Source organism: Caloenas nicobarica, chromosome 3, assembly GCF_036013445.1.
Source record: "Caloenas nicobarica isolate bCalNic1 chromosome 3, bCalNic1.hap1, whole genome shotgun sequence".
Lineage (NCBI taxonomy): Eukaryota > Metazoa > Chordata > Aves > Columbiformes > Columbidae > Caloenas > Caloenas nicobarica.
Genome location: NC_088247.1, coordinates 104,441,628 through 104,454,077, shown reverse-complemented (window position 1 = coordinate 104,454,077; position 12,450 = coordinate 104,441,628). Strand labels below are relative to the sequence as shown.

At 44.3% G+C, this 12,450-nt stretch overlaps 1 protein-coding gene across 1 annotated transcript in view; it reads right to left on the bottom strand.

Annotated features, from left to right (window-relative positions):
* The window catches only part of CAPN13 (calpain 13), a 52,374-nt gene extending 45,415 nt beyond the window's left edge, over positions 1-6,959 (bottom strand). The window contains exon 1 of the mRNA XM_065632589.1: positions 6,921-6,959. Within this exon, the coding sequence (XP_065488661.1) occupies positions 6,921-6,959 (39 nt within the window). The remainder of the gene's footprint in view (positions 1-6,920) is intronic.
* Between the last annotated feature and the right edge of the window lie 5,491 nt (positions 6,960-12,450).

Genomic DNA, 12,450 nt, shown 5'->3' with positions numbered 1-12,450 from the left:
ACTTTATTTCATTTCCACAAGTGAATGCTTGACAGTCCTTCTCTGTAAGACCTAAAGAAGGCAGAGATGTGCCCTTCCTTGGGATCTGCTCCAAAGACCCCAGACAGATTAGGGGGTGGCTTCCTACCAGCTTCCACCAGATGCCCTAAAGCTACAGCGCTGAGATGGGACCAAGCTGCAACATCCAGCCCCAGGTCTCACCTGCACTCCTTTCTCACATGAACATGTACCATGGTCTGGGGTATTTGCCCTCAGTGGTTCATTCAGAGGCCAGCATTTAAACAGATCCAAATTGTAGATTCATTTTTAAACTGGGCAGTCATTGCACAGCATCTATAGGTATTCCAGTCTGGAGCATGTTCAAACCCCTCCGTGTCTAAAGGAAAGGGACAATGCACTTTGGAAAAGTGAACATTTCACACATGCAGTGAAACCCTAGACTGGACAGACCTGCTAATATATCTGCTGGCACAGCTAGGGAAGGATGCAGGAGCTAAAATCATGTGTTGTGGCCTCTGTCCCCTTTACAGTTGGAGTACAGCCGAACTCTTGCCATCAAAGATCAATAATACTTGTTTTCCAAAGAGAGCCAGTACATCGTCCATAGAGATGCTGGATTGTGGGGTGGGAGGACTTGGGGGACAGGAATGGGAGAAGGGCACAGGAAGGTGGAAAACGTGCATGTTTGGATGGGCAGCAGCACCGGAGCTTTAAAAGAGCAATTTGTTCTGTCTTACCAGAGTAAGTGCCCTCCCCAGAGCCGTGTGGATGTACAGAGAGATGCACATGTGTGCACCAGCTCCTGGAGATCTTCCTTCAGCTAAAAAGCTCTGTTCTCGAGTTCAGAGAAGTAGCAGGAAAACTGTTCATCTTGCCTTGCCTCCTGGTTCATTATGCAAAATTACATGTTGCTGGGTCAAAGTCTAACTCAAAGTCCACATCAGTTTTCACCCTTCATTCACAGCTGCCATCACAAAAACAAAAAGGCAACTATCCTGATCTATAATTCTCATTTTGTTCCTTTCCTTAGGACAAGGAACTCCTGGTGAAGGGGGCAGTGGCAGACTTACAAGGTCAAGAAGGATCACTGGGATCCCCTCCTCTGGCTTCTTGCATGGCAGATGCCACCACACTTGATGCAGCGATTCCTTTCCCTGACTCCTGGCTTCTACTTAAGATGTACCTTCTCATAAATTAGCACTGGAAAATTCATCATATGCCCTGGGAAAGCTACTCCTACAGTTAATTAACTTCGCTGTGCTAATTTCTAGCCTGAAGTCACTTAGTTTCACTTTCAAGCCACCGGATGCCATCGTGATTTTTTTAATTTTAATTTTAAAGGAGATGAAAAGGCTCTTTCCTACCAAAAAGACTTATCTGTAGATCTGATATGTGCCTGGTACAGTACAAAGAGAGCAGATGGCTCCAGTAAGAGCAAAGCCTCAGATTTTTTTGTGAATTTTTCACACGTGAAAAAACACAAACCAGCCACACTGAAGGTGTGATACAGTCCCTTCCCCCACACAGACACACTTTCTACTTAGTGCCATCACCTTTCTCCATGTTTCAAGTCACTTGGCCTCCTGGCATTTTAACAACAGCCTAAAATATAAGGAGTTTTACATCTCATTGTTTTAATTAAAAGACCCACAAAAAACATCAGATGGAATTCAGAAATCACCCTCGGCCAACAAGAAGACAGAACGTTCCCCTTGGGCTTGCACTTTTTAATACAATGGAAATAAATCTCATGTAATGTACCATAACACGACAAGGGAATGGCTTCTTCTTAACAAATACTCATTTGAAACTGTGCCCAGGCCCCATGCATGCTAAGATCTATTTCTTGCAATAGTGTTCCAGCAAAACTGATTACTAATTCCAAAACTCAAATTAAAACTAACAGAGCTTGAAGGCTGGGTCTGACACGCGTTCCCTCTCTTCTGACAGAGAACAAGAGTTTTTAAGCATGTGCGTGTGTGTTTAATTATGTTGTTTAACATATCCAGAATAAATTAGCAACCAGACTGAAGAAAATAACACACTTAACTACTTTTCTCTTGTGGGAATAACTTCATCAGCATTGTGTCGAGGGGCACACGTACATGAGCTCTACATCTGTCCATGACACTGATGAGGCAGCCCATGGGGTCACACGCACCTGGGTAGCACCGTCCTCTCCACACCATCATGCTCTGCCTGCCACCTCTTTGGGAGCAGCATCCTGAGCCCCAGCCACAGGTTGGCTCTCATGGGTGCATCAGCAACAACACAAATCACAACAGCTTTTACAGTAGAAGACCGCCTGCACGGTTGGGGAGCTTCTTATCGTTACTGATCTTTGAAGCAGGAAGAGTTTGAAGGGACAAATTTACAATGCAATGGGTCTCAGAGGCGTTACCCTGGGACTGCTCCCTGCCACAGGATGTGGGGAGAGAGGGAGGATTTCAAACACTTGCAAAAACTGGTTCGGACATATTGTGAAACACTGGAGGAAAACTAGAGACTGATTCTCAACTAAGGAAGGAAATTATTATTATTCAGAAGCATGCATTTCTGGGATCTCCTCCAACACATTTACTTATGTGAAATGGAGAAAGGAATCACACCCGACTTTGCACCTACTGCTATTTTTTGGTCCTTTTTCCTTCTCAGCAGAGAGACATCCCTCGCCTTGCTGTCTGTCTCAGGAAGGGTCAATGACAAAGGGTGAGGAAGGGAAGGGGAGTGGTGGAAAAGCTACAGAAAGAAGGAAAAAAAGAGATCAGGTGTGACAGTTGAAGGGATGGGAAGGAAAGGGGAGGATATCAGAGGAAAAAGTTTGGTGACTCCCACATAAACTAACCTGGGAACGCCAAGCACCCACCATTTTCTGCATTAAACAGCTCAAAAGGCAGCAGCAAAAGTTGTGGCTTGTCTCCCTCCAGCACTCATTCATGAAAGATGTCAAGCAACTGTTGTAATCAGCTACTCAATGGTGGCAAATGCTACTGACAGCTAATTACACTTTGCATAAAGATTTATGTTAGAGTACAGACATAATTTCATTCAATGGCTTCTGATATTTTTCACTGAGTAGAAGGTGAAAATAGGCAATTAGAAACGTATGTCTACTTCATAGCTGAACTATCCACCTTCTCCTCTCCACCAATTTCCTTAAAACATTTCCATTACAGGTTGGCTCAGCTGGGTTTCTGTACTTGAGGAAGAGCAGCTGAATTTTCTCAAACACTGCAAAGACTAGCAGAAAAGCCAGAAAGCCAGCAGCCCCTTCTTCCCCTGTTCCCTCTCAAACACTCCAAACTATCAATGTACATTTCATCTCACCCTTAAAACTCAATATATGCCACAGTAATGAAAGCTCTCATTCGCTCTAAGACCCCGTCACTTATGTATTTGGAGCATTGTAAAAACGTCAGAGAGTCAGTTCCAGAATTGTCTTATAATGAAGGAAAGCATGAGTTTAATACCTCTCCTTGCATTCAGAGAAAAAACAAATGAGAGTGCTGCTTTTCAGCAGCTTGCCCACAGTGACAGCAAACCACAGAGGCAAAACAGGGACCTGAACTTGGGCATCCCAAACCCCAGACAGACAACAGCTCCTTGTACATACAATGTGTGAAAAACTTGAGTACCTCAGAAAATCAAACCCAAAGCCAGGCACTTTGGCAACCCTCCAGGAGATTACTTTCCCAGTGGCATCTTGCATGACCTTCTGCTCCAAACAGTCTGTGAAGTACTCCCTTCTGGCTATTTATTAAGTCAATTTTCTCCTCGTTTTGCATACATAGCATAGGACAGTTCCAGATCCCTTTTTTTCTACCTCGTTTAACAGCAGCATGCAGTAACTATAGAGCCCTCCTCTTCTCAGGATCTCTACTACCACTTGATCCAATTACTTCTGACAACTTACCTTTTCACTGTAAGGCTCTTTCTAAGGATGGCAAATTCATCTTTTCTTTCCCTCCAGGTAACATTAAGGACAGAGACTAATTTATTCTGGCTCTCCCAGACAAATCCCTCTCAATCTGTCTGTGGCGCTTTTCCAGCACTGTTACTTGGATTTCACCTGCTTCATCTTGTACTAAGTAAAAGAGCAAAGTGATGTTTTACCTGCAATGCCCCTGGTGTAACTCTCCAGACGACATCAACGAAGTGACAGACAGGCTGGCACTACCCCCGTTCTCTTTTATAGGGCAGCTTTTGCCACGCCTTAAGTAAATGTATCCAGGTTGAAATCAAGTTCAGGGCCAAAAGCAAACAATCTGACTCAGGCATAATAGTTTTGTACAGATACCATACTGTGGAGAGATACACATATAGTTCTATTAGCTATCCACAATTAATTGTCTATCAACATATGTTGGTGGATAGTTTCCTGTGGCTAACTGTGGCTTCAGTCACAGTTATTCTTACAAGAAAACAGGATTTGTTTGCGCCTCCCACACTTTCACATTTCCTGTTTTCCTCCTCACACCACCAGGAAATGCAGCAATCATCCTGGATCCAGGCACAGCCTGGCAGGACTCACCACGAGACAAGCTATCAGAGCTGTGTGTCATTCTTTCTGCAGCATTAAAAGCAGTGGATACTTTTAGCCAGTATCTGTTAGCATTTACACTGGACTCTTACTTAAATTCCACATCGGTTCACTCACTTGGGTAGTTCATTTCCCCCAGGATTGCCAGAGAAAGTAGGAGTTATCCATATGTTTAGGAGTCCTAGGGGACTGGCCTCCATTATCCTAAAGCCCAAAGCCAAAGAATTAAAGAACATCTAGCAAAAATATGCAAAAGAGGAGGTTATTTCATTTTTGGGAGGCCAAACTGAGATAGCCTGAAGAGGCCCAAAATACAAGGGAATGGATGCAGCACATTCTCAGGGACATATTTCCTGGCAGCAACCCTAAGTGTATCCATACAGCCTGTAAACACACTTCTGAAGAAAAGGCCCTTGATGTCGTGGTGGACAGCAAGCCCAACAAGAGCCAACAACGCACCCTTGCAATAAAGCAAACCAACAGCATCCTGAGCTGCATGAGCTGCAGCACTGACAGCGGGTCACGACAGGTGATCCTTCCCCTTTGCACAAGCGCTTTTGAGACTGTATCTGCAATACTACATCAGTCTCGAGCTCTCCCGTGTAAGAGAAAGACTGAAAGTGCAGTGAGTCCAGCAGAGACCCAACAGGATGGTCAGGGAGCTGGAGTACACATGTGAGAGAGGAGGCTGAGAGCTCAGTAGCAGAAACCTCTCTAGGACCAAATTGCAGTCTCCCACTAACCAAAAGGCTGTTACAGAGGAGGTGGAGCCAGATCCTTTTTGAAGGTGCACAGCAGAGAGGCAGAGGCAATAGGCACAAGAAGCGGCAAGGGAAATTACACATGGTTGGAAAGAAAAAGTTCTTCAAGGTGGTTCAGCCCAGGAACAGGCACTTGCAGAGAATGGAGCATCTCCACCCTTGGAGACATTCAGCTAGACGAGGTCATGAGCAACATGACCTAACTTAGAAGTCAACTCTGCTCTAAGCTGGAGTGGGACACAAAGACCTCCTGAGGTGTCTTCTCAGAGAAATATCTCTATGTTTCCCTTATTTCTGGAGCTGTAGCTCATGTGGCAGCATCCAGGATGGCTTCAGGCCAGCTAGGCCACATGCAAGTAGGACACAGCAGTGGCAGCACGGAAGTCCGCGGTGGCTGCAAAAGTCACCTGAAGACCTCGGTGGTCAGTGCACTTCGAGCACTGTGATAAGGCACCACTGCTGTCAATACTTGAAGTAGCAAGTGGAAAACCAGCTTGGGTTATGGCTGCATGTACACAGCAGGTTAAGTACTATCTCTTATTGGGTGGGGGGGCTTATTCATCAAGAGAAAAGTTACTTTGGAGTGAACATTCGTGAAGTTCAGCTTGGGGCTCAACAGAAAAACTTGCAATGTGTAGTTCTTTCCTTACCCAAAGTAACAGAATCACCCAGGCTCAGAAATGTCTTCAGAACAAGAATTTCTTCTTTCAACTTGGATTGCAGTCTCTTTGAGGTGGGATGTTAGTTCCCATAGCAGCTGGTCCCCAGGAGCTTGGGGAGCTGAGAACATAAAAAGCTCTCATGAAAAAGACAGTTCAGCTTCTTAATCAATGTTTAATTTAGTTCTGTGGGTCTCCAGAACTGGACCTTTAAAAGCCATGCACCATATTCTGTCTACTTACATTTTAAGGCTCTTATTTCTGATTGAGAACTCAAAATTTAGCAAACTCTAATAGGAAATGCACACATCTAAATTAGAGCAAAACCTGCCCAGAGAGCAAAGCAGGTGCAGTTTTCCTTTAAGAGCCATTTTCCACAACCACTACATAAATAAAAGCTGATTGCACCAGAAGCAGGGAGCAAAGATTTCCTTCATTGCAGGAAAGGAGCTCTGGGGTGATAAATGCCAGTGCTGCTAGCTCATCTGACAGCACGCATGCTGTTAATCGCCTCCTCTCTGGGGAAACGGCAGGTATATTCCCCTCCAGGTACAGTGATTCATTGTCTGGAACTGATATCTCTGCTTAAGTAGTGGATTAACATGATTTAAGAAATATTCATTGCAAAGTTGATTAGAAAGCATCATCACCAACCTGGCAGGAGATTTCAGTTATTGCAGCATGATACCATTTTGAGATTGTCAGCTTTTCTGCAGAAGGCTGTATTGATGTGTCCATTTTCACAGTGACTCCAGAGAAGGAAACCCAGAAGGCAGAGGGATTTATGCTCAGTAATGAGCCTTTGGATCATTTGCTCTCCGAAGTGTTTGTGGAACCCTGCAAGAAAAAAAAAAAAAAAAAAAAAAGCATTTGAGTGAGAAGCACAGGACTGTTTGAATGAGTGAGAGCAAGGGTGTTTTCTGCTAGGGGCACCCTGTGAGATTGTGGCAGATTGAAGGCTGCCCTGATGTGAGGTTTGTTTTTGCAGAGCAGGGACATTAATCCACCTCAGGGTAGCTGTGCAGCTTTATCCACTCATGAGCAAAAGATGCTCAGGGATCACCGGAAACTCAAAATTGCTTCTATGCTGCCAGCTACTACCTCAGAGCTGTTAAAAGCACAAATAAAGGAGGGTCCCTATGCTTTGGACCAACAGCTGTGGTGTGTTCCTTCCTCTGGTCCAGTGGGCACTGGCACCAAAGGGCAAACACCAGGAAGTCCTGTTGAATCTGCATTTTCTATGAAGTTAGCATGGTTTGCAAGGTCTCAGCTGGCACGGCACAATTTCATGTATTTGGGAATTTAATGAACCTTTATTCTTCACTGCCCTGGAATAAAAATACACGCCAAAAAAAAAAAACCACAAAACTGGAGTTTCTTTTAAAAGAGACTTTATATTAAATATATTTATCTTCCCTCCCCTTTGCTCAGCTTTCTAGAGGGCAGGCTGCTGTCCTGTGTAGCCAGCAGCCTCTCTGAAGCAATGGGTTTTGTATCGTCTTCTGGGAGTAGGGAAGGGAACAGCATAACTTTGCTCAAGTACTGGTAGAAGCTTTGGCGTTAAGAGAGGCAACTCTCTTCACTCCACTCACAGAGCTTATGCGCTGAAGTATGAAGACTGCTATCTTTTGCAACATTTCAGACATATGTATTCATTTCTTACTTCGCCTGCTTTTACCCTTGTGAAGATCACACTCTTTTTAGTAGAAATACTCCTCATTTACATCATGGTAAATAAAAGAAACAGACTGGGAATTTTTCCAGGGTGGTGAACACGACTGTTTTGTGTAAAGGAGGAGTCTTCCTTCCATCACCTTCACATTTGCTGCAGTGATTCGGCATCCAACTGCTTTTGCATTATGGGACTAATGGAAAAACACTATCAATCTATTTCATTTCCTCATTCATAATTTTGTATATAGGTCAAGTGTTACCATTTACTTGCTTTTTTTAGACAAGATGCAGTAAAGGTATAAATAGTATTACTCACAGACAATCTCCTTTGCTCTATGTTTATGCACTCACATTTCTGGCAGGACCTGCCCTTCTGAAGCACAAACTTTTATGACCATATAAACTATCGGGCAAAAAGCAAAGTCCTACTTCAACATCTGTTTTTACCCAATCCTCACCCACGAGCTGCCCCTTAGTGCAAGTTCACCACGAGCTGCAGCACTTCCCCATATTAACATATGAATCATTTTGCTCGTAAATAAAGTACAACTGCTGCTGGAGTGAAATGTGGCAGCTGCTTAACAGTACATAATGAATCCGCACAGCCAGATCCTACTGCCACTTGAGAGAAGGGGAATTTGGTGTGAAAAATATATCTCTCTGGAGCCCTATTTTCAGAAGAAATATCCAACTTCAGACTACAGTGGGAATTCTTCAAGAATAAAAATAAAAATAATAAAAAAACCAGGAAGCCTGCTACCGACACCCATATTAGCACTAGAATTTCCCAGTGGATTATTTTTCCTTCAGAAAAATGCCAATCTGTCAAACATGAAAGCCACTAGCAATGAATTTTCACCATGAGAAAGACACAATATCTTTCAATAATGCCACTAGGCTCCATTTTGATTTTGGAATGGTCTTATTATTTTGCTTATGAAAAACCCATCACCTCAGGATCCTCTCTGTATTATCCAAAAGGTTTAACGTGGCAAAGTAAAAAGTATCGCAAGTGTTATTGCAATAGCTCACTACATTCAGTCTGACATTATTCTTCAGAACTTGGTTTCATGGGAAATTTCGAACTTTGTTTTTCATTTGAATGAGGGTCAGATTATGAAAGCACTTCGAATGTGCTGAACCTCCACAAAACTGCAAGCCTTGTTTGGCTCCACAGCAGCTAGCATTGCACTTCTCCATCAGAATGAGCCCATCTCATCACTGTGATAAACACTGAAGCATTTTTTAAACAGAGCTGTCATGACGTTTTCCTCACAAGTGACATGGGTACCCTTTCATGTGGTCATAGTGCTGCTGCTTTGCTTTACCAAACTTTGCTAGTAACTGCTCAGTAAGGTAAGTGCACTAAGTGGGTGAAGGAGCCCTTTTTGCCCTTCTCACTGTGGTGTCCCTCATCTGCCTCTGCAGAAATGGGTGTTGTGATCCATGAAATAGCAGGGACTCCATTAGAGCCAGACCTTTGTGGAGGGCACATCAAAATGAAGTTCTTGTTTTCATCAGTGTATTAGCCCTTGTTTGGCATTTCTGCATCCGGCCCTTGTTAAAGCCCTGTAGGCACGAGATATTTATTTCACGCTTTTTTTGGTTTGTTTTTTGTCTTGGTGTGAACAGATTGCAACACATTTGTTTGTTTTTCAGAAACATTCCTGCCATCCTCTAATGAACAATCCTTGGCCTGCAGATCATTCACAGACAGTTTACTAGAAACATTTGCAGTTCTCAGTCCTCACCTCAGCCGTTGCTGGCTAGTGGCATATATTGCACGGCGCAGCTTTGTTTTCCTTGACATCGCATCATTTGTAAGGTGCCAACAAGGATGCACTGCTAGTATTCCAGTCAGATAGGAAATTTGCTGTCCACCTTTCCTCCTGGCTCCCACAAGACATCCAACATGTAGAGACAGTAAAGGCTGCAATTTGAGACAAGCCAGATAGCTGCTCCTGTATTCCACGTTCTTCAGTGTATACTCAAAACCTGAAAATGAGGCTACTCTCCAAATCAGAGCAGGAGGAGAAGAGGGATCTGAAGCTAATTATGGCAAACAATAATGTTGTCACAGTGGAACTAAGGCCATGAGATGGCTGTAAGTTACAAACGTAACATCCCAGCCTTGTTCCATAAGAAGCCCTTGTGGAGCTTCTTTACCACACAGTAAGTGTGTTGTATGCTGACAGTGTTGGTCATTGTTCAAATATATTGGTTTTGTGAAATACAAATAATGAGAGATAATGCAAAACTGAACTAATTTCTCAGACTAAGACTCCCATCAGCAGATTCCTGGAAATTTAAAATATAAAAAAATCCAGCAAGCAGCTGTTTTTGATGACTCTGGCTTCGTCTTCTCCAACAAACTGACCTTATCTGGAGCAGTAACACCCGAAAATACATACCTGTAAGGTACCTAGCAGTTTAAAAAGGAAGAGTGTCTTGAAAGAGGATGGAGAGCATGCCAAGACACAGAAACTTGCTGGTAATGTCTGAAAAAATTCGTGTTCATCTCAGTTACCATGTTAGGTAAGACAGGCACAGGTCTTTCTGCCTCCAGGACAGTCAGTAGGCAGTTCTCCTTGCAGCCCCAATGAGCACGGGTATAAGGCTCCCAGGATCATGCTGTGTTTCCCTGGAATACACAGAGAGCCAAAAACAGGTGTCTGTAGCATTTGAATAAATTCTGAATGTGCCCCACTGCAGCCAGGAGTTACTGACACTCCACAGTTCCTCTCACATGCGCTGAGCCCAAACTCACTGCCATCCCACAGCATCTCCTGCTCGGCAGAAGGTGAACCACAGCACAAGGTGGAGTGTGGCTTCTGTCATTGCCCTGCATTTGGCTGCTGCTAGAGCTTTCTGTGAAAAAAACAGTCTGCTCTCTGCACCCCCTCTCACTGGAGACCCATTTGATCTTTCTCTAAGAATGATCTTAACTGTGAGAAAAGTCATCTTATAGCTTGCGTAACAGCATCAGCACTTACCAATATCACAGGGCTGGGCAGCTGAAAACACAAAACTAAAACATTACCAGCCTGAGTACAGTCATGTTTTCTTATCCTGATGACCTAGTAGCCAGATACCTCTGAGCTTGCTCATCTGACTGATAGTAAGTAAAAAACACCACCTATAAAGAAGGCAGCTCAGCTTATTCTACACCTGTTCAGCAGTACTGCTTCAGCTCAAACCAGAGGAGAACTTGACTGCTTGTTTGAAAGGCATAGGGAGGCAGGCAAAGCCATGGAGAAAAGCTTCAGACAGAATTGGGCTCCTCCACTAACTGAGGTAGTTTTACTGCTGACGGCTGCAGTTAAGGGAGGAGGAAAAAAGCAACGAGAAGGTTTTGTATAGAAAGAGTTTAGGGATTTACCTGGATGAAGTTCTAATACCAGTACATACTTGGAAGGAAAAGTATTGGTTCTTTCGCAGTATGACTCTGGAGGGTGCTCTAGTGCCCAGGACACATGAAAGAATCGAGCCCATCCAAGCCAAAAGAGAAGCAAAGACCATGTGGTGAAGGTCTATAGAGCAAGTGGAGAATTTAAGGCATAGAGCCCAGTGGTGCCGTCCCTGGGGCAGTCATCCTGAGCAGCACGGCATCAGGGCTCAGCCTGGGTTCAGACATACAAATGGCTAAAAGCCTCATGGAGAAAACTGTCCTCTCCAAATTCTGCTTTCCAAGAACTGCAAGGGGGCAGCTGTGACCTGCACGAACAAGTACAACAGCACACGCCACTTATCGTGGTTTAACCTGAGCTAGCAATTCAAAACCACGATTGCCGCTCGCTCACTTCCTTCCCTGCCACCCCCAAACAGGGCAGAGAATCAAAAGGGAAGGGAGGAACTTGTGGATTGAGATAAACATAGTTTAATAAAATCACAAAATAATATTACTATACTACTACTACTGATATATATATGTGTGTGTATATATATATATATAATGGAAATAGAGTACAAAAGAAAAGATATTCAATGCAATTTCTCACAAACTCCAATCACACCGAGCAGCCAGTCCCAGGCAGCAGCACCTGGTCCCGAACAGCCAATCCCGGGGGAAGAGAAAAAAAGCCAGAAAGACCCAGAGGTCTCTGCGAAACAGTGGGATGGCAAAAGGCCAGAATAAAAGAAACTCCTGAACAGAACTCCACTGAAACAGACCAGAAACTGAAACGGGTCTCCGTCCCTGTCTGCCCCTCACCGGCAGATCCTGACTTTCCTTAAATACGCAGCATGACGCTAACGGCACGGAATATTCTTATTGATCAGCGTGGATGTCAGTCAAGCTCTGCCCCATCTATGCCCCCCTCCCCAGCCGCCTCACACTTGTGGGCAGAGCTCAGAAAGACTTTGGCTCCCAGACAACTACAATTAAAAACATTAACTCTGTCCCAGGGTGTTATCTTCTTGTTCTCCAACTAAATCCAAACAATGTCATGCTAGCTACGAAAAAGAAAGGTTTCTAACTGCATGAAGAAAAATAACTTTCTTTCAGTGAAACCAGCGCACCACTGCATCACCCTTGAAAGGAAAGAGTTTATGTGTTCGCTCTCATTTTCCAGCCTGTTGTCACATGCCTGTGGTGTGTCAGGCAGATTGACTGGCACACCGTTTCCCACACTGGCCTGTTCCTGTCACCTCTTTCCCGGCGCTGTGCTGGCAGGAGCCTCCCATTCCGTGCATGAGCAGCTTCAGAGCAGCTCCAGCCCGGAGCTCTTTTGTCAGGATGAAAGTCCCCTCTCGGAGCTGCACGACGTGCTCTGATAATGCAGGTCTGCTCTCTCAGTTCTGCTCTATCAGTACACAG